The 21,786-nt window shown below is 38.8% G+C and overlaps 2 protein-coding genes across 4 annotated transcripts; one reads left to right on the top strand and one right to left on the bottom strand.

Annotated features, from left to right (window-relative positions):
- Positions 1–250: 250 nt before the first annotated feature.
- RTCA (RNA 3'-terminal phosphate cyclase) lies at positions 251–8,004 on the bottom strand. The gene is made up of 11 exons (XM_053951056.1): positions 7,799–8,004; positions 7,600–7,700; positions 6,568–6,711; positions 5,693–5,816; positions 5,158–5,216; positions 4,497–4,638; positions 3,236–3,360; positions 3,044–3,102; positions 2,377–2,471; positions 1,200–1,304; positions 251–840 (listed from the first exon to the last, which is right to left on the bottom strand). The coding sequence occupies exons 1-11, from the start codon at positions 7,841–7,843 to the stop codon at positions 742–744; spliced, it is 1,098 nt and encodes a 365-aa protein (XP_053807031.1). The 5' UTR covers positions 7,844–8,004; the 3' UTR covers positions 251–741.
- Positions 8,005–8,914: 910 nt separating this feature from the next.
- Positions 8,915–21,703, top strand: DBT (dihydrolipoamide branched chain transacylase E2). 3 transcript variants are annotated; one of them, XM_053951068.1, is made up of 12 exons: positions 11,169–11,281; positions 11,969–12,033; positions 13,003–13,126; positions 13,299–13,374; positions 14,258–14,439; positions 14,786–14,913; positions 15,643–15,886; positions 16,689–16,855; positions 17,633–17,710; positions 18,755–18,946; positions 19,094–19,165; positions 20,011–21,703. In XM_053951068.1, the coding sequence occupies exons 2-12, from the start codon at positions 11,971–11,973 to the stop codon at positions 20,176–20,178; spliced, it is 1,494 nt and encodes a 497-aa protein (XP_053807043.1). In that variant the 5' UTR covers positions 11,169–11,281; positions 11,969–11,970; the 3' UTR covers positions 20,179–21,703. The 3 variants fall into 3 exon arrangements, with proteins under 3 accessions (XP_053807045.1, XP_053807043.1, XP_053807044.1); XM_053951070.1 differs by lacking the exons at positions 11,169–11,281; positions 11,969–12,033 and adding an exon at positions 8,915–8,970; XM_053951069.1 differs by lacking the exon at positions 11,169–11,281 and having other exon boundaries at positions 11,956–12,033.
- The last annotated feature ends 83 nt before the right edge of the window (positions 21,704–21,786 follow it).

The following is a 21,786-nucleotide window of genomic DNA, read 5'->3' as shown; positions in this document are numbered from 1 at the left end:
GTAGCTAGAAAATAAAATCATATCATGGACTTAATTCTTGGTGTCTGGGCTGTAATGTGGTACATTGATTTAGCTTGCCTGAGCATTGATTATAAAATAGATGAAAAAAAGAAGATTTAAAAGATTATCTTATGCATTGAGTCTTCTTTCTGTAGAGAGAAAAAAAAACTATGCTGCTGAAAAGTTATTTTGTATCCACCTTTCCCAAGCACAATCTGCTGAGATAACAGCAAATATGAATACCAGCCTGTTACAGCATGATACTGCTTTATTATTTAGCAAATGGCTAAGGAATAACAGCAATACAGATTTCATGGCGCATTTCATTCCATGTACCTCATAACATAAAGGTTTCCAGAGAACAAAACTTACAGTTTTTAAAAGTGAAAGAAATACTGAACTAAAATAGTTATTTTCTACTTAGGTAAACTTCAAAGCCTCTAACTGAAGCTCTTGCATACATACAGTATATGCTATTCGCTGTCCTGTTGCTACTCATTTTGCTGCAAATAGTAAAAAAAACCAAAATAAAGTTTTCATTTTTCACATGACAGATTTTCACCATACCAAGGAAAAGCTTGACATCAATCTTCAAGTTAAATCACTCTGATGTGACAGAAGGCTCCTCCTCTTCAGGCAGATTGTACATCCAATGAAGTGTAGTGCAATATATCACTGAGGTATGTTGAGTGTTGCTTTTGGCAGCTTGCTGCCTTTTCTTTCCTTTTGTTTTTTTTAACACTATAAGTTTGGGTTTATCATCCCCATTCCTTGGCACTCAATGATATAGGTATCATTACCAGGGTCTTCCTCTTCTGATTTTGTCACAGTAAATTTGGCCTAAAAGAGGATTAGAAATATATCACTAATTAAATTATCACATACAGTGGTTTAAATATTGAATATCTGATGTACAATAATTGTATTGCCACATGTTTATGTTTATTACAGCTTTGACAGATTTAATTCAAAAAACCATTTAAATAAACGTGGTAAAAATATCTAACCATTCTAAAAACCTCTAACTCTAGAGTATGCTCACTTTCTACAGGAAAACTCACAGGTAAATACTATAGCAATTGTTTTATCAGTGCCTGTCCTCCATGATCAAATTAAGCTCACACTGTCTGATGAACTGTACATTGCTAAGTTACTGGAAGAAAACTGAAAGGTAAAACTTCCTGAATGTTTGGACTCACCTTTGTTAGCTGCTCTGCAAAGTGTATAGCTGTTTGAGTATGAAGTGTAATTGGTCCACTTTTCACTCTAGACACTCCCTTTGCTAATGCCATAAAAATGATCAGCTGAAAGGGAGGGAAAGTAATTAAGTCATTCTTCAGATTCTAGGAACTTATTGATTTTAAAAAACCCAACTAAAACATGCAAAATGTCTGCAAATACAAAAATTTTGTCTTCCAAGTTTCATAAAAGTTCATGAAGCTGAGTTTGAAGAGTGATCCATGGCTCCAGAAATTTGGAGATTGCTACTGTAATGCCTATTACAGGAGGGCTACTTTTCCACAGTAGCCCCTGAATTCCTTGCCCTGAATTCCTGTTTAACTACATTTAACTTTGCTCTCCCCCACTGTATTGCCCCAAAATTCCCCCAAGTCATGTTAGACTCCAGATTAGTAGTTTACCTATATGGAGAGAAACTCAAGAAGAGGTACTTCAATTCTAACACTTCCTGATCACATATTCACCAGACAGACATCCAAAAACCTTTGACTTAAAAATATCACTATAATAAGAATACTGCAAGGTGTGATTAACTCTGTGCAGTTCCCATACACAGTGACTCTGGTTGTGGCTTGTTCCCATCAATGGTACTTGCATGCTTTGAAAAAAGTAGGCTGAGTCCTAGACCCAAACACTTATTATACTACATAATATTAATGTGTGCACATAATATTAATGTGTGCTAAGAGCTAGCATCATCCTAGCCCAAGATTCTTATCAGGCTAAGATAAGGCAGTGGAGGGCCTTCATTCTCAAAAGAAATTAGGGGAGCAAGATAAGTGGGAGCATGTCCTAGATATTCTCTACTATTCCCTTAGTATCATTCTATACATGTAAGGAGGGAGCTATTATCTCTGCACTACATGGAATGCCAAATAGAAACAAATTCCTGCCTCTTTCTTCCATACTTACTGAGTCTTAGAGAAAGGCAAAATCTGAGGGTGTTGGTGCAATGCTAAAATCATTCATGGTTCCTAAAAACAGTGTGTAATTTGCTAATTCTAGTGATGTTGTGACTACACATCTCTGAGATTACTAACATCTTGTTCCTTCCCTACTCAGATCTATATTGTTTACAAGTAGTGCATGCCTGTTCTTGCTACTTCAACTTCATGTAAACACATGTAGGAACCTTACTTGGTCTTGGAGAGAATCATCCACAGTTCCACCATGTTTAAGATTCTGAAGCAGCCTCTCAGCTGCTTCAATGCCAACCTTGTCAGCATTCTTTCCTAAGAGAGAAATCAGAAAGCTGAAAATTACTATTTAAAGTTTTAAAAGTACAAAAAAAAAAAAACAACCCAGAAAACAACCCTAGAAATCGTCAACTTTTCAGATCTTATTTTCTTTAAACCTAATGCTCTTGACTCAAATGTCTGCTTAAAAAACCCTTCCTATCTTATGCACATTTATAGTTCATACTTCCTAAGCAGTGGAAAGAAAGTAGCCTCATTTAATCATAAAAACATTTGATTCAAATAATTTAAAGTCAAGATCACTTCCATTCATTTTAATATAGACTCACTCTTGAGCAAAAACTTCAAATGTAAAACACAAAGTCTATGTTCCTAAAGTTCAGAAATACTTCCAGTGATTCTCCGTTCTGATACAAGTTAACAGTTCCGTAATTTTTGTAAATTTCCATTCACTATGTTTTAAATCTGCTAATTTCTGTTGTCCTTTATTTCTAAGAGCATATATTTAAACATTAAACATCAGAGCATCAGATCGTTAAACAGATGATACTTCAGATTCCTATTTGTTATTGGTATATTAAGTCTCAAAGAATTCATGGAATTCTTACCTCTCTTGCCAAGTGATGACCCAGCTAACAAACAACCTGTTGAGGTCTCTGCAACAATACTAAGCAGAAAAGCAAAAATAATTAAAATCAAAATCACTCATATTACAGTTTATTTTCCAGATATGTAATCAAGATCTAGCTAATTCACCTACAAGATTAGAGGTAACAATAGAAAGCTTGGACTCATCTTACATTATTCCACTTCCAGTCCCAACAGCTTGATCATCAGGTTCTCTGACAGGTTGAATGTTAATGTAAAGGTCTCTGATTTCTCTTCTGATGCATCTCACTGCTGCTGCTGACATGTCTTTTGCCAGCTAACAAGACAAGACATAAACCCAGTAACTAAATTATGTAATATAGCAATACTTTTTCTTCATAAATTCAATTATTACAGTTAATCCCTGAATAAAGGGGCTACTTTATTAATTAGAAAAACAAAGGATTGTTATAAACCCCTACAAGCAAGAACTGAATGTGATTTTTTTCTGAAAGTTTTTCTACAAACTTAAGGTAACATTAAATCCTGTACAAATGACAGTTATAGAAATGTATGTAGAAACTTCCATATCAATAGAAATTCAAGAACTTTTCTTCATTCATAAAGGAAAAAGATTTTATTTCAGTCTTCTTGCAAAACATTTGATTCTAAAAATAATGCACCTCAAAACCAAGTGCAAACCCCCCCACACAATTATTATGTACAGAATGTACTCTGTAAGAGAGAATACATAAAGTAACAATTTTACCTTACAAGCAAAGGGGGACATATGAAGTTTACCCCATTCCTGTGATCTAATCATAGCTATATTCATGGGTTTGGAGATTTTAAGACAAAAACAAACAGTCCACAGCTTTTCAAAAAGTAACTCAGCTTCTCCTCTTCCTTCCTCTACTAATTCCTAGCCTGTATGTGAGGAGGAACCTTAAGGAGATCCCAGCACTCAGAACAGGAAGAATAGAAGAAGGAGATATAAAGGAGCAAATTTCTCTCCTTTTTATTTTTGGCTAAACCTACCCTTAACTTGTTCTAATACCCTTAGTAATGGTTGAAAAACTTGTTGTAGACTGGCCTCCACCTATTACAGTGCTCATAAATTTATGAACAAGGGCCCTGATTTCAGATTTAAAATAATCCACATGAATATGAAAAATATGTAATTCAGATATAAGATATCCTTCAATATATGCCGAAGACTTTTGAATTGTCCTATGAAAGATGAGTATTGGTTCTCATTTCCTGTTTTAGCTTTACCCTGCTGTGCAATGAATGAATTTTAGGTATGTCCAATATAATATTCTACAGCCTGAATAATTAAAACCATTTAATAAGGTTACTTAGGTTGTGTAAGACTGCAAAAGACAGGAGAGTAGAGGAATGTTGAGCAGATTGCATGCAATTTTCTATAGCTATATAAAGTTGGATGCTACCAGAGCCATAATAAGCACTTACTTTGATAGGCAGTGCTCCAGCAACAAATGCCCTTCCATGAATCTTTGTCACTGTGCCACGTTCTGTTAAGTTTATTGGGCTCAGCTCTTTGACTGGAGACATCTGGACTACAACTTCACCACCCCCTTGAGGATAGTAGCCCCTGTTTAGAAACAGTCATTGGATATAATTAAATGCAATGATCACAAGGAGACCAAGAAAAGGGCCAGGGGGCTCTTCATATATTTCACTATACATTTTTATGTTCCTTGTTACTGTACATACAAATTTTCTTGATGTGTGCCTTAGAAACCCTTATAATGGAATTAGGCTCTTTAACAGTAATCCTTTGTAATTCACATCTTATTAACTTCCTAACCCCAACCTAACTGGCTCCTTGGAAAAAGCTCCGTGATGCACTGCCTGTTCAGCATGCGCTCCCCTCACGGGAGCCAACAGGAAACATTACACAGCAGCTGTAGACTCAGCAACGAAAAAAAAAGACAGCAAAGAATCCTATCCCATTCATCATATGGTGACAGTACACACAGGGGCAGCTAATGCAGATTAGTTCATGTATTATAAATTCACTGCTCAGTTTGATTGAGAGCCCCTTGTGTGTGCCTCTGCTCACACACAGCTTCAGTAAGGCCCAGTTCTGCTGCACGGCTCCACAACTCACCTCCTTTTTATGTCACAATTAAATGTGAAATTGAACTTTTCAACTATTGGCTTGAAAACCTGAAAAACAAACATATAAGAATTAATTCATTTTGCATGGATAATTTTCCACTATTTAATGAATTCTTAGAATAAAAAAAGAAAGCTCAACACAAAAATTTCAGTTGCATTATTAAAAAAAAAATAGCCAGTCTCATCCATATAGCTTATTTGACATTCCTTAAACTTCATTCTCAATGTCACTTTGTGTAAAAGGATTTTCTTACAGAAAAAGAAGAGTAATTCACAGCACTTCTAAAAAAAGAATACATTTTAAGTGAAATTTTCTGTAGTAACTAAAACCAAAGAGACTATTTGCCTTTTGGGAAATTCCATGAAACACTGGTTTCTCTCTACATGCACTTCACTAATAGTGTTATATTCCATGCCTAATTCCATAATCACAAATAGACTTGCAGTAAGAGCAACAGAGAACAGCAGTTACATTGCATGCATATTGAAGGAAGATGCACCAAGGCAAAGGAATTTCTCCCTACCATGACTGTGTAGTCTATCTGAGGAGCCATCTCCGCATTAGTCCCCCCTTTTAAATGAAGCTCTGATGGGGAGGCAGCAAACAGCACACAGGGCATTGCTACCTGCATCAGTAGGCACACACTCCTAAAAGCAATTGTAAGATACTCAAATGTCATCCATTCATAATCCACAGAATTGCATAGAATCATTATATATCAAAGGCAAATGACTCTCTAGAACATTTACTTTTGTATTTTATTTTTAAAATTATCTATAAACTTATTAGTCTTAAAAGATACTACTTTAAAACTTCATGTCCTTAGCAAGCCTAAGTATGAACATTTTCATTTCACAATAATTGCATCTTTAATAGTTCTGTTTGAAATAAAGTTATTTCTCTTCCTTAGTATATTGATGGGACCATGAAAACTGTGTTTAGGCAGCAGTAACACTTTAACACAAGGATGGAATATGTTCCCATTTCCAAAAGACCAATATGACATACTGTGCTACTATGAATATAAGTAAAACGTCAAAATTTACCTTATTATATGGCAATTATTTCAGACCTCATGCATGTGAGATACTTATCTCATTTAATGCATTTGGTCAGGTATGTAACGCACTAATCTGAGGAAATTGCACCTGAAGTTTTAAAGACATGGCCAACTGCTTTTTTCATAACATGAACCAAGCATTCAGTTTTTATGTAAATCATACTTTTAAACTCCACATATACTTCATGCATATCCTGCCTATACTATAGGTTCTTTGGTCACATAAATCTGGCTCAGGCCGCACATATCCTGAGTCATAAATGTTCTTTCCACTCCCCCCACCCGCAATCTATTGTGGTAATTTTAAAGTTATCAGAAGCTGGTGTACAAAGACATACCCTGCTGTTTTTGTATCTGCTATGTGGGTTCCACCTTTGATCTTCCCAGGAGTGAAGGTTATTTCTGTTGAGCCAATTTCTCCACCATTCAGCTTCCCATCACACAAATCTCGAATGATCTCCAATCCAGACAGATGTTGAGGTCTTAGAGTGACAATACACAGTTAAAGACACATACAAGTAGACTACATGCTCATGTTACATTAAAACAACCACTAAACACCAACTAAAAAACTACAACTCCAAATTTCGTATCAGACATGGATCAGAAATTCACTCTGGTTGCTACAGTACTTCTGAGTTCACAGGAGCCAAAGGAGCAGCATTCAGGCCATACTGGGATATGCAGGATTCTGGTATCCTTTCCACTAGAGTGGGCCCAAGAGATAGCTGAGATGCAAGAGCAGCCGCTTGTCCTAATGTGATAAATGCTTGGACAGAAATGCAGTGGGATAACGATGGCAATACTGGCTGAGCCAGAACCGGTTGCAGTGCTACAAGAGAGTTAACAGGTTTGCTATGTACTTGCCTTATGCTTGTTTCCATTTGTTAGGGTAATTTAAATAGGAAATACACCAACTGGTCTTAACAGTGGAAATACACTACACTGTAGCAACACTAGGATAAGCACTAACTGTTCTTAACACCGTACGCTCGGTAAGCTGTGTTTTGCTCAGGCATTACATGAGTGTGTTCCCTGTTTCAAACCGTGCTCCACTCAGCACCTGTGGAACCATTTCCGAGGCAGCGCCCGGGCCGCGCCCTCACCCGCCCCGCCTGCGGCCCGGGGCGGGACCCACGCTGGGGGAACCGGCGAGAGAACCGAGCCCGCTTCATGCCTTAGCGTTCCCCTCGCTCCTTGTGAGCCACAGACGGGATTTTCCAGTAAAAAGGCTCTTTTAAAGCAATGGAAACACAAATGTTTCAGACGAGAGCAGCCAAGGCCTTGCGCGGCCGTGCCCCAGCCCGGGAGGGCCCCACACGCCGTAAGTGACGGCTGAGCGCCCCGGGACCGCCCGGAGAGGGTCTCACCTGAGGCCGGGCTGGCTCCGCCCGGCGCGGATCCGGCGCACCCGCAGCGGCAGCCCCAGCAGGCAGCTCAGCGCCGTGGACACCCGCAGGATCTGCCCGCCCTGCACGGAGAAACGGCGCTCGTCAGGCGCTACGGCACTTCCCGGCCAGCCCGTACAGCTGACCGGGGCCAGGTAAGGCGCGGCCCGCTGGCGCTCACCCCCTCCATGATCCCGCCGTCTATCTCCACCCTGTCCCCGTCCATGGCTGGCGATGAGCGGTGTCTCCCGCAGAGGCCGCGCCAATGGGATCCCGCCGGGGCCCTAAACACGGCGAGCCCTCGGCGAAGCAGCCCCGGGGCCAGGAGCGCTTGACGGCGGCGGCGCGCCCGGGATGCTGCGGTACCGGTGCGGGGGGCGGGCGGCGGTGCCGGGCAGGCGCAGAGCGGAGGCGCCGCCCTGCCCGCCCGCCGGGGGTTGGTCGGGGCGGCTCCGCTGCGGGGAGGAGCAGCCGGCGGGCCCGGCACTCAGGCAGGGGGCCGGAGTAGGTCCATTGTCCCTGCGGTACTGACCGCGTCCCGCTGGAGGCAATGCCTTTCCCCTGTCCTGAGGGCTGGAGCGGTAACAACCGCGGCACCTGGGAGATCAGAGCTATGGCTACAGCGCTGCGGCCGGACTGCTGCCCTCCTAGTTACGAGCTAGTTTCCTCAGAATCACAGAATGAATTAGGTTGTAAAAGACCTCTGAGATTATCAAGCCTAGTCTATAAGCGAATACCACCATGCCAACCAGACCATGGCACTAATTACCATGTCCAGTCTTTTCCTTAAACACGTCTATTGTTGGTATAACCACCGCCTTCCTGGGCAGCCCGTTCCAATGTCTAATCACCCTTTCTGTGAAGAGAGTCTTCCTAATGTTCAACGTAAACCTTCCATGGTGAATCTTAAGACTATGCCCTGTCACTCGTCACCTGGGAGAAGAGGTCGACCCGCAGCTGGCTACAATCACCTTTCACGCAGAACCACAGACACGGGCGTGTTAGTCTGGCAGGCGCGCTCGGTACTTTATTACACGTGTATGGGGAACGGCCGGGCTCTTCGCGCTGCCCTTCCCGCTACTGCGGCCCGGGGAAGCCGCATGCCGCGCACCGCCACCCGCGGCTCTGGCCCGGGAGCCCCCGCACAGGGAGCGCTCTCGCCGGGCCCTCCCGTGGCTGTGTGGGCTCCGAGCGCCGCCCGCGCCCCGCCGCCCCCGCCCGCTCCTGGTTGGCTGTGGCGGCGCGGCCGCCGCCGGTTGGCTGTGCCGGGGGTGTGTGCGGGGCCGTTCCGCCCGGGGTAAGATGGCGGCCGTGACCGCGCTGAGGAGCAGCTGCCGAGCCGCGGGGCGCCTGGTAAGGGGAGCGGGGACCCCGCGGGCGGCGGCGCTCCCGGCCGGCCGGGGAGGGAGCGATAACTCGTGGCATCCCCGAGCCCTGTTCCAGCCGTCCGGCGGGCACACAGCGCGCACCGCGCCTCTGCAAACGCGACGCGCTCCCGGACCCGTCGCCTCGGCGGTGTCCGGGGCCGGGCAGCGCCTCAGCTCCCTCCCCGCCGTGCGCTCCCCGTGCTCCGCGCAGGTGACCGAGTCCCCGGCCGTGCCTGGGACCGCCCGCCCCGCGCTGCACAGGGACCCCCAGAAGTGGCACCCTCTGCCCCGCGCTGCCCGTGCCCATGCTCCCTGTGAAAGAAACGTCTGCCTTTCTGTAACAAGACAGTGACATCCTCCTCTTCTTTTGTTTCTAAGTCATCCCGTTATTGCTTTACCTATGCGTTGCTCTGCCATCACCGCTTCTCCGCCCACGCATCAGCTCCCTTTGCATACCGCATCTGCACGGAGACGGTGTGGATACACGCACAAAAAAAGGGAAACGTATTTCTTTGAATCCTAGGAGCCTTGATACTTGAAAAGTAGTTGAGATACCTTACCATAAGAAGTGAATCTACTTGGTTGCCTTTTTGAGATACTTACAATTTCATGGCCATAGACTTAGCTCATGCTTTCTTCTGTCTTGTACTATAGTCTTCTTGCTATTGTGAAGAGCGTTGGTTTCCTATTATGTCACCCCTATTTTGTGGGATGTTAGAGAAGAAATAATTTTTGAAATTTAGAGACAAAATTAAGGATCAGTTCCAGTTTCTAGTATGTTTTTCTCTTAATAATTCGTATTGTAATTTTAAAGCATAATGATGAGGAAGTTTTAAATGATACTTTTGTAATCCAGTTTTCAGCCAGTAACTTAGAAATATTTATAAATAATTTTACTAATTAAGAGCATTGAAAATAGCACTTTCTTTTGAGTTGTATTTCTAACCTTCTACTCTTAAATCCAGAGGGAGATTCTGGTAAGATGAAAACACTCATCTTATCTATGTGCATGCTGAACTACGAATTGGCTGGTTTATAGTGTGTGTTTCCTGCAAGCACGTTTTGAATCTGAGCCAGGGGCCTTTGTGTGAAGTGGCGGGAAAATGGCAGTTACCTGGACACTGGGACATGTGCCAGGTATTTAGATGAGGGATAGCATCGGATTAAAACACATTACCAGGGATGTTGCTTTAGTACATAGGTAACTATATACTTGGAAATATAGAATATGTATGCAAAACACATCCAGTGTGGGGAAATGTTCATTAAAATGACTCAGTGGGACAGATGTCAAGAGAGTTCAGCAGGGCAATATCCTTTAATGCAAAGTCATTGCCTGTGAGCATGAACTGTTCAATTTGACTTGGAAATTTAGTGTTACTCCATCAGGTAATCAGTTCTCTGCAGGCTGCTTAAAAATATTTTGGTTTGAGGCCAGCATACATTTTCATCAGTGGTAATTTAGAAAACTGGAGTTGGCTTGTTCTTAAGGAAACAACCAAAGCTGAACCAGAGAGGGAAGGCAGTTCTCCCCTGAGTGCACTCGGCTCCCCCCTTGGCTGGGGTCAGACCACGGCTCTGTCAGCCAGGCTGGTGTGGCCTCAGTCCCAGCGAGGGATTGAGTGGGCCCCCAGCTCCTTTTTGCCAGAGTCACTCTGCACACTGGAGACTTGCACAGGAAAGGTGTTACCTTGCTGTGGCAGTGTTGCCTTTAAATTGCTGTTTAGTTTAACAGTAGCTACATTAACAAGCTTAGTACTAGCAGTTATGTTTGGGGTTTACTGATAGATTTTTCCAGACATCAAAATATGGAGATGGGTATGCTATGGATATTAGAGCTAATTTTGGTTTTTATGTGCCATTTTTATTTCCTTGTTTGGCATTACACAAGTATTATGGTGATTAAATGCTGAAATTGTAAGCACAGTCTCCTTGTTTAATGGATTATAATTTTTTCCTTGTTGGTAAGGAACACTGCTCTGTGAAGAGATTGTGTTCTGTATTATTACTTTAACATACTAGCACGCAAGCTTTTTGGTAGAGAATGTGCAAAACTGAAAACCAGAAAGATTTTGGTTTAAAAAATGCAGTAGTTTTGAATTATTCCTTCAGATATAATATGAAGCAGCATGGTAACTCTTCAATAACAACACCAGTCTCTTTTTTTGGCAGTGACATTACTAATTCATTACCTGCATTGGTAACCAAAGGTTAAAAGTCACATGGAAATCATTGTGAAACTTCACATTTAGAAATAGTTCAGAGATTTGATGTGCTCCTTGTGATCATCTTCACAGGTAAATACTGAATGTTTTTCATTTAGGGTCATATAAAGAGAAGAGAGTTTTCGCAAGTTTGTGATAAAAAAGTTTAGTTTAACAATTTTTTTTCAGTAACATTTCAGTAGCCTTCAACTGGGAAGAAACCCAGAATTAAAAATAGAAGAAAAATAGGATTGTGAAGATGTACAGTGTATAACAGTTTTGTAATTAAATGTGAACTTTAAATGCATTCCTAAAGTACAACTTTTCATAGCTTAAAATTGCCATGTTACCTGATTGTTAAATATGGAAAATTGTTTAGAGGACTAATGAAAAGATTTTTCTATTTGCTTGTTATAGGAATTAGAAAAAATATTCTAGATCAGTAGGTACCATCTTAGTGGCAGGCAACTGAAAGGTAACTCAAATTATATAACTTTGTTGTGTCCATCATGATAGACTGTGTTGTATAAATATTTGTTCCTTAAAGAAGGAGGATATTGAATATAACTTGCAGTGCTGGGTTAAATAATACAGAAAATGAGTACATTGTCAGGTCAGAATAGTATGGCCTGCTGAATAATGTACTTTTTAAAAAGCGAAAAGTGATAGCAAATAGTTGAACAGTTTGGGGTGTGGGGAGGGAAACAAGAAGTTTCATATGCTCTGTAATTACTGAAAGGATTTTTTAAACAAGAAGTTAAAATGAACTTTCCCATGCAGGTATGCTGTTTTCTGGCTCCTCTAAGAAGATAATTTCTAAATTTTACAGTTTTGAGCTACTTGAGGTACTTTGAGCTACTTGAGGTACATTGTAGCACCTGAATTTTTTTCATATCTCTAAATTAGTTAGAGATAGTATCTACAGAGAAATTGTTATTTTTATAAATTTTACAGCACTCTTAAGGCAACATAACACCAGAATTACATGAAATTTAATAAATTTTACTGGATAAGAATGTGTCTGAACTAACTTTTGTTGAGATTAATAAAATACCTGTTTATGTCAATGCAAGCACTACCAGCTTTGCTTATGATCACAATCATGACTGATTACAAGAGGCTTTAAAGTTTAAAGTTTTGTCTAAAGAATCTTTCAGAAAATTCTGTAGACCCTTTAAAGTTGATTTCTGGATAAATACAATTGTAACCATAAAAGAAAACCATCTCATGGCCAGTTCTTACAAAATATCATTGAAGCTGATTTGAGATTACGTTTACTTGAAGATGATTGCCTCCTATATAGGAACAAAAATGAAAGGGCAACTCTGGGCCCTCTGGTGTGAATTTCCTTTCTGATTAGTACTTCAGATCAACCTCTGTTGGGATAAATATGCTGGTTTTCCATGCAGTCTAGGGAAACCTTCCAGCGTTCATCCTGGATAGGAATATTTCAGATGTCTGATATGGTTGATAGTGTGTGTGCTTTTTGTGTGCCTGTCCTGATTAAGCTAGCTCCTGAGAGAAACAATAGCAATGAATCACTCACCAAATCCTGTCATGATTTCTGTTAATTGGTTATGTCACTGTGGCTTTGATCTCCCCATGTGTTGTGTTAGTGAAAGAAGCTAAAAACTGGCGAAGCTTTGGCTAATGTAAAGGTTACTGTATGTTCAAGAATGTATTCAGGGTAATTGTGTTCCATAAGAACTTCTCTTCTATGGACTAGAATGAAACTATTTTAGTATGACTGTTACATGGGGAATATTAAATGAGCTCTCCCTCCATTGTATTAACCCTTGAGATTTTCTCCCCAGGTTTGCATTCATCGCGTTAGATCGTGCAGCAGCATTCGCTTTATAAAATCAAAGTATGTGTGCGTGTTTGACAAATCTGCCCTCAAGTTTAGTCATCAACAACGATTACTCAGAACATCTGCTGGTAATCCTTTTCATAATAAAATAATTTCTTTTATTTTGCTATTTTATGAGTGTTATGTTAGAGGTTTGCATATGGCTGGTATATAGATTATTTCTGATGCATTCAGATTTTTCTGTCTGGTAGCTTGTATTTAATATTAAACATGCTGTATTTTCTTATTGTCTGTTTCAAGTTTCATGTGGCCAAATTGTCCAGTTTAAGCTTTCTGACATTGGAGAAGGAATTACAGAGGTGACTGTAAAAGAATGGTAAGCTCTGCTTTCCTGGAAATACACTAAGAAATCAGCAGGTAGTTTAGCAGCTTTATCTGTATGATCAATGAGTTATGTGAGAATACTTTTTGGGTTACTAGTGAAGTTTCTCAGGTTTCATTTTGCACATTTTAAAACCTTGTACATACTGAGCTTTTTATTTTGTTTGTTTGCAGTCTCATATATTTGTGAGTGGAAAAATTGGAAGGAATGGGATGCACCTGTATATAGGCTTCTCCTTCACTGATTGATGTTTTTTGAGTTCAGGAGGCCTGTCTTTTGTTATGTTTACTTAGACTTACTTAGCTTTAGAAACTTTACTTAGCTTTAGAAACAAGTGGCTAGTCTAAAGAATCCACATAATTTTATCCTGAACCCCTCCTCTATTGCTTTTAGTAAAGGATTTGAACTTCTAAATTGTTTGTAAAAAGCCAGTGATGAAATCAAAGTGTACCATGAAGGAAGGCAGTGTTGAAAGGCCCTTTTTCTTTGTACAAATAACTCTCTTTGCATGGAAGACAGTGTTCCCTACTATCCATTTCCTTTCTGAAACTGATAGTGTATTGACAAGTTGAAACCAACAACTTCCTTGCATTCAGATTAAGCTGGGTTCATTCTTATTTTTAGGTGCTTTATAATCTGACAGGAAAACTCTGCTTCACTGAAATAAATGTAATATATGTGTCATGATATTCATAAACATTTTGTCATTTCACCCAACAAAGTGTTCTGTGGCAGTCAGACAAAATAGCAAACATATCCAGTATGTAGAATTTGTTTTCTCATCTGGAATGCACTTCCGTGTTGTGGGACGTATATTACTGAACTTACCAAAGGAATACACAGAACAGGTTTTTACACTGACTGTCTTTCCTCCCAGGTACATAAAGGAAGGTGACAGTGTGTCTCAGTTTGACAGCATCTGTGAGGTGCAGAGTGATAAAGCCTCTGTTACTATCACCAGTCGTTACGATGGCGTCATCAGAAAACTCCATTACAGCATAGATGATATTGCTTTTGTTGGAAAACCACTAGTGGACATTGAAATTGATGCTTCAAAAGGTATTGTAAGCCATTTTTTTTCTCATGCATATTTTATGTTTGTTGTCATAAAACAATCAGTGGCAGAGAAGCTTACTTTTTCCTCCTGAAAATCTTCAAAGATTTTTTCCCTTTATAAAGTCAAGAAATTTGAATAGAGAAAGCTATGATATTTATTAAAGTTTAAAATCTCTTAGACATTTCCTCTTGAATATTTAGCTTAAGCAGCAGCCTTTAGGAAGCTGTATTCCCATCCACATTATCTCAAAGTAAATTGTAAAAACTTCAGCTGTCACAGAATGGTTGAGGTTGGAATTTAACAAATGCCTATAATGTAGTAAAGTTAATTTTTTCTTTTTGTTTACAGGTGTTGCCTCAGAAGAAGATGTTGTTGAAACACCTCCTATGTCTCATGAAGAGCACACTCACCAAGAGATAAAAGGTCACAAAACATTAGCAACCCCTGCAGTTCGTCGCTTGGCCATGGAGAACAATGTAGGTTTGCTGAATAAGGTCCTGCTGCATTTTACCCAGCTTTTAGATGGCAGTTTGACTGACTAGAAGAGCACTGATGTAGAGGAAACACTTGTTTTCAAATACATTTTCTATGTGTGAGAACTGCTGTAAAAATGAAGAGGGTTGTGCTTTCTGATGATTATGGTGGATAGAAAAAGAATTACTGGGCTGAAAAGAGAGCTAGGAGGCTTTGGGCTGAAGACTGAGAAAACCTTTCTAGAATGAAAATAAGAAACTGTCAGAGGAGATTCCTGAGACTCTCTACAGAGAAAGTAGGAGGGAAAAATAAAAAAAACCACCTTGCTTTGCTTTTCAGATTTGTATTAGAGCAGGGGATACTAGGTGATGTTTTACATGCTTTTTTTCCCTATGAATATTCCATTGGTTTTGAAAGCTCATGATGCATTTTTAGGAGAGAATTAAGTGACAAATAGCTTTTCTCAAATTAATATTTTACTATTGATCCTGTGAGGTAATTAGGAGGTTAATGCTATTCATAATTCCTCCTTGAAGTATGCATTCAGATACCTAGTGGGACTTTTGGATGATTTGAACTATGTTGAATACCTAATGAACTATAGAAAGGAGCAGAAAACTGCAAATATGTTGGATCAGAAATGGGAATAATTTTTAACCATAGCTTGCAATATAAGGTATTTTTATGTTGCTGTAAAACTAAAGTGTCACTGCTTGTTATGTGATTTTCAGATTAAATTGAGTGAAGTTGTTGGGACAGGAAAGGATAATAGAATCCTTAAAGAAGATATACTCAACTACTTGGCCAAACAAACAGGAGCTATTTTGCCTCCATCACCAAAGGCTGAAATTGTCCCACCTCAGCGGAAAGCAGAGGCTGTGCCAGCTGCTCCAAAGGACAAAGCACGCAAAATCCCTGTACCTATTTCCAGACCCATTGCTTTTGCAGGAAAAGATAAAACTGAACCTGTAACAGGTAAATCATGAAATACAAAGTCTTGAGACCATGGTCACAGTAGACTACCAGTACCTGTTGCTCTGTGCTCTGTTAGTAGCTGGTTCCTTTTGATGGGAGTGTGTGTTTCATGTGGTTGTTATTCAGGTGAGCATTTAGGAAAACACTCTCTGTAAGAAGCATCTCTGCTGAAATTATTTTATGAAATATTTGCTCATGTTTTGGTTGGATGGAGTTGGGCTGCAAGTTGTACTTGCTCATTCTTCAAGTGTATGTTGAAACAGGTAGGAATTCTAAACATGGATTTGTCACGGGAGGAATCATTATGCAATTAGTGAATTAAATTCACTGCAAAAAGTGCAGTGAATTTAAGGGTTTATCAGTGCTGAGTAAAAGCATACTGCACTATTATGTGAGTAGCATTCACACCTGTTCTGGAGAACAGTGCCATAAAAGACACTGAGGTAACAAAAAATCACATTAAAAGGGGAAGATTAAAAGTTTTTTGCTTGTCTTCCAAGCAGTGTTTATTTGGAGAGGCTGGAAAGTGTAATGCAGATTATCATATTATGATTTCAAATTTATACATACATAGGAGAGAGATGCAGTAATATAATCTGAAATATTACAGTCATCGAAATTGAGTTCTATGAACTGAATAATTCAGCTCTTCACCCTGTTGTTCTTTGGTTATGCTTTGGTTTGGTGTTTGTATGTTGTGTCATTTGGTTAATGGAAACAGATGAAATTTCTATTAATATACTGTCCATAATTTCACAGAAGCTCATTTTGTTGGTTTAAGAAGGCAATGAATATTTTCCAGGTTTTCAGAAGGCTATGGTAAAGACTATGAGTGCAGCCCTAAAGATCCCCCACTTTGGTTATTCTGATGAGATTGATTTGACTCAACTCGTTCAGCTGCGAGAAGAGCTGAAACCTCTAGCTGAAATCCGTGGAGTTAAACTTTCCTTTATGCCTTTCTTCATAAAGGTGAGGCATGCAGCAGAGCCTTGTGTGGAGTACTTACAGAGGTTTTGCCAAAATCTGTTAAATGATTGTTTTAAGTTTGGAGCACCTCTCTTATCATCTGAGTTATGGCAGATCACAGGAAAACTCTTTTTTTGTTTATTGAGCCACTTATCAATTTACAATTGGAATTGCAGCTAGACTTATGTAATGTCATTGAAATTTTTTGAAATATTAATGGGAAAGGATAGAGTGCCTTCAGCATAATTTAATATGGAGGCTAATTTAAATAAAATTATATCCTTTTCTCCCCTCAAAGTTGTATGCAGGAGTTGCTTACTAAATACAGCACTTTCCATGTAAAAAAGATAAATAGGGAAAATGTGACTGAAGTGGCATTTTACGTAAAATACGTTTTATGTTGACAGCTTATATTAATGTCTGGTTAATGGTGTTTGAATTGCACAAAACAAGTTTTCAAAATTGTCTGTGTTTTTTGAGCTCATATGAAATGCATCATTGTTCTTGTTGGTGTTATTATTATAATTTTTGTATTGCTGATGAATCCCTTAGGTCACTGACTGTGTTCCCTTCTGTTGTTCAGAAAAGCAGGCACTTGCACTCATGTGCAGTGAATGTACAGACTAATCTGGTAATGCTATTGCACTCAGAGTGCTACCTCAACACTCATTCCATATTGTTATTAATCTAAATTTTCTCTTACTATTAGTTCTTTTCCATGGAGCTCTCTGCTTATAAAATATAAAGATCTATTTTGTTTTCTTTTGTTATATTTAACAGGCAGCCTCTCTGGGATTGCTGCAGTATCCCATTCTTAATGCTTCTTTGGATGAGAACTGTCAAAATGTCACATATAAGGTTTGTAAACGATGGATGAATGTTGTGAGCAGAAAGTGAAAAGTAATGTCTAACAGGGGCCTTTTAGAATGTCTGAGCTAATTATAAGAACTAAAATTATGGTGTTGTGCAGGATAATAATTTGTGTGTTCAGATTCTGAGATCTAGATTTGATTTATTGTTGATCTTATTTCAATAGTTTGTTAGGTAAGAGTCACTTTATTGTTCAGACTTGCCTCAAAAATGCATATTAATATATTAATTTCCTATTTTTCACCTGAATATGGGCCAAGCTTTTAAAATGAGAATATTTCAAATATAATACAACAATTTTTGGGTTTTTTTGTGCACAGTTGTTCAACTGTTCCAACACTCAAGCCTAATATATTAAAGTACAGTCTTGATAAAAGTTATATAGTTTTTATACAAGCTGCTGGATTGGTAATTCTGGGAAGCAAGTATCTATTTTCTTAAGTGATGTGTACTTGCACCTTGCAGTACATACTTTTTTTATGCTGTTTTATAAATATCTCTCAGAATCCTTATATTCCTTTCAAAAAATGAAAAGCAAGTGATCTCAGTGATAAGAGTGTTAGCTAAGGTCATCTGTAATGGAAATGGAACATGGGAGTCTCCCTTTGCAGAGAAACTGCATAGTTCATGATTGAAAATTTGTGGTGTTTTTAGATGACTATACACACACCAAATACCTTTGTTTCTTCTTTTTAATTTCTGTGTTCTCTTCAAAATATGCTATTTATGTTTTGTTACACATATGGCCATTCTAAAGTGCAGTGTTTTCAATGTGAAGTTGATTCCAGGACTTTGTATTCTCTGAAGGTGGAATTGTCAACATCAAGTTACAGTTTGCAGATGTGAGGCTAATTTAAATAAAATTATATCCTTTTCTCCCCTCAAAGTTGTATGCAGGAGTTGCTTACTAAATACAGCACTTTCCATGTAAAAAAGATAAATAGGGAAAATGTGACTGAAGTGGCTTTTTATGTAAAATACATTTTATGTTGACAGCTTATATTAATGTCTGGTTAATGGCACTTGCTACAGGCTTCACACAACATTGGAGTTGCAATGGACACAGAGCAAGGTTTAATTGTCCCAAATGTGAAAAATGTTCAAGTCTGCAGTGTGTTTGATATTGCTGTGGAATTAAATCGCCTCCAGTCCTTGGGCTCTGCAGGCCAACTGGGAACAAGTGACCTGACTGGGGGAACATTCACCCTTTCAAACATTGGCACAGTAAGTACAGGGAAAATGACAGCTGCTTCTGAAATGCAGCTTTACTGAAGTTTAATATGTGAAGAACAAAGTCTGTAGCAATTAATTCAAGAGGCAATCTGCTTAAAAAAAGTTGTTAAATAATATCCCTGCCTTTTTGTTTTCTAGATTGGTGGCACTTATGCCAAACCAGTGATACTACCTCCTGAAGTAGCTATTGGAGCACTTGGAAAGATACAGGTATATTAACTTTATCTCAGTGATGAGAGTGTTAGCTAAGGTCATCTTAATGGAAATGGAAAATGGAGTCTGCCTTTGTTGCAGAGAAAATGCATAGCTCATGACTGAAAAGTTTGTGGTGTTTTTAAATGACTATGCACACACCAAATGTTTAATTAGAAGTCTCTTACACCAAAGGTTCATATTTGTTTTCTAGAATCCTGTTATATTTCTCTCACATCTGTTTTTAGCCTTCAGGTTAGTAAGAAACAATATAAATACAGTTTTACAAGTTTTGCAACATGGTGATAGCAATTTTGCTATCAGCAGGGAGAAAACTTGAGAAATATTATGAAAATGAATTTTAATTTCATAAGCCAGGTAGCTGAATCCATACAGAATTTTGGATGCAAAGGCATTTTTATATTTTCTGAATCTCAGGCTTTAATTCTTTAGTACAGACGTTGGAGCTCAGTGCTGGAAATAAAATTAGTATTAAATGAAATTACTTCAATGTTCTTCCTCTGAGCATTTTTTAGAGGTGCTTTAAGGAAACTGCCACTTTGAGAACTAAGAGTGCAATAAACTATTCAGGAAGAAACTTTAGAGTCAGGAAAAGCTTTTACTACTTCAGTATTTCCATGATGGTGGAAATAGGCTCTGACTGTTTATTATGCAGGCTTGCAATATATTCTACTCCACAGCACAAACAGTAATGGAAAGGTCTTGATTTTTAGCATGGTGCTGCTGCTGTCTGTCTAATTCAGCAAAATGTTTTAATTTAGATCAACAAATTAGCAAGAACAAAAAAAGCAGATTTGCTAATATAAGTATTTAATTTAATTTGTCCTTCCTCTGATTTTTAGGTTCTTCCTCGGTTTAATAGCAAAGGTGAAGTAGTTAAAGCACAAATAATGAATGTGAGTTGGTCAGCTGATCATCGCATCATTGATGGAGCTACCATGGCCCGGTTTTCTAACTTGTGGAAATCTTACTTGGAGAACCCTGCTTTGATGCTGCTGGACCTTAAATAAATGAAACCATGGCTAGAATATGCCTTTAAACTGTGGATTGGACTGAATAGTTATAAAAGCTGTCTCTGCTAACATGTGCCCTTTGCTACGTGCATTATATAATAATGTTATGTGGTTGAAAGTTCTCAACAGCTGATATCAGTCTCAATTAGTTGTTGCTTCTTTCATTTTGTATTGCTGTAATTTCATCTACAGCAGACTGTCAAACTGAGTAGGTCACATATTCTGAATATGGTGGTGGTGGAATGTCTTTATTTTGCCTTTTATAATAAGAATGATTGTCAGGCTGGTGTGACTGAGTGCCACTGCTCTACACCTGCAGTATTTAGAATCTGAAGGGAAATATTGGAGGGGACTACTCATAGTTCTTCTATTTTGGACACATAAATTTATTTTAACAAATAATATCTGAATTCATAAAAGGGATTATGCAGAAATCATATACAAATAAAATGCCTTTAATGCTTCTTCCGTAAGATGTCCAGAGAGCTTTTTGTTGTTTAACTGAGTAAACCTCTTAAGTCTTTTGCTAGTCCACTTTTTCTGGCAATTACTTGCACAGGTACTCTTTATCAAACTATAAATGAAGAGGCCATATTTATTCAAATGCTTACTGACAACACTGATTGATAACTATCAAGGCCTTAATTCTCTCTAGAATATCCTATATTTTTAAAGGCTAAAAGTAGTTTCAGCCCTTAACGCTTTCCAGTTGTTTTTGATGCTTTCTGCATCTGTCTGTTAAAACGAAAGGAGAAAGAAAGAAAGAGAAAACAAAATAAAAAAGAAGGATCTTGTTTTATTATTCTGTCATTAGGTAAGCCTGACAGTAAGCTGCTGATGATCTAAAAGCTTGGATTCTGTTATTGATAATCAGATCCTAGAATCTGATAGATTTATCAGATTCTACAAAGAATGGATGTTAAAATATACTGTGAGATAAGGACTTCTTAAACTCAGATACAAGGCACATAATGAATAGGTTCAAGTTAATGCCTTTAGAACAGGAAACTTATGTGGCTTTAAGGTAAAATAAACAGATCATGAAGATTGCACTGCTGATTTAATGGGAGATATGAAGAAGACTGTTGGATACAAATACCTTCTAAACACATAAGTTTCACACAGACATGAGAAAAAACAGTTACATAGCCTTAAAAATGAATTTGCAATGCACAAAATGGACATTTTCTCCTTTTTTTAGATATGTCAAAAACAGGAGCATTCTTCAAAATGGTAGACCAAAGTTGTCTATTGCACTTAGCTGTGAAGATGTGAGACAGGCTACCAGAGGTAGAATCCCTGCTATCCATGATGCTGAGACTGAATAAGAGAAAAGCTGGTAATGTACAAAGGGGAGCGTGGTGCATCCATGTAAGGTGCTATTAATATTTCTATTGTGGTATAAGGGTCTTTTATATAAAAGTCATTTCTTGCAAAGTTTGACTGTTATATCATGCTTATCACTTATTTCATTTTTATCAGATTTATTTATTCCTAATAAAAAATGTAAAGCCACAAAATACTGGTTTTTCTATTTGTGAATTTTATGCAGGCAATCCTATATGGGTGACTCAAACTCTTTCTTCTTGCCTTAAAAAACCTCCT

This window comes from Vidua chalybeata, chromosome 9, assembly GCF_026979565.1.
Source record: "Vidua chalybeata isolate OUT-0048 chromosome 9, bVidCha1 merged haplotype, whole genome shotgun sequence".
Lineage (NCBI taxonomy): Eukaryota > Metazoa > Chordata > Aves > Passeriformes > Viduidae > Vidua > Vidua chalybeata.
Note: the sequence above shows the minus strand (reverse complement) of the source record. Positions and strands in the feature narration are given on the sequence as shown.

What these genes read in the sequence shown, in the direction of transcription:
- RTCA (XM_053951056.1), bottom strand. Translation starts at nt 7,843, where the DNA reads ATGGACGGGGACAGGGTGGAGATAGACGGCGGGATCATGGAGGGG. An exon ending in GCAGATACAAAAACAGCAGG is followed by an intron (nt 5,817 to 6,567) that starts GTATGTCTTTGT and finishes AATTGCTTTTAG; the next exon opens with GAGTGTGTGCCTACTGATGC. An exon ending in GTCATCACTTGGCAAGAGAG is followed by an intron (nt 2,472 to 3,043) that starts GTAAGAATTCCA and finishes TTTCTCTCTTAG; the next exon opens with GAAAGAATGCTGACAAGGTT.
- DBT (XM_053951068.1), top strand. Translation starts at nt 11,971, where the DNA reads ATGCTGTTTTCTGGCTCCTCTAAGAAGATAATTTCTAAATTTTACAGT. An exon ending in GAGGTGACTGTAAAAGAATG is followed by an intron (nt 13,375 to 14,257) that starts GTAAGCTCTGCT and finishes CTTTCCTCCCAG; the next exon opens with GTACATAAAGGAAGGTGACA. An exon ending in TAAAACTGAACCTGTAACAG is followed by an intron (nt 15,887 to 16,688) that starts GTAAATCATGAA and finishes AATATTTTCCAG; the next exon opens with GTTTTCAGAAGGCTATGGTA.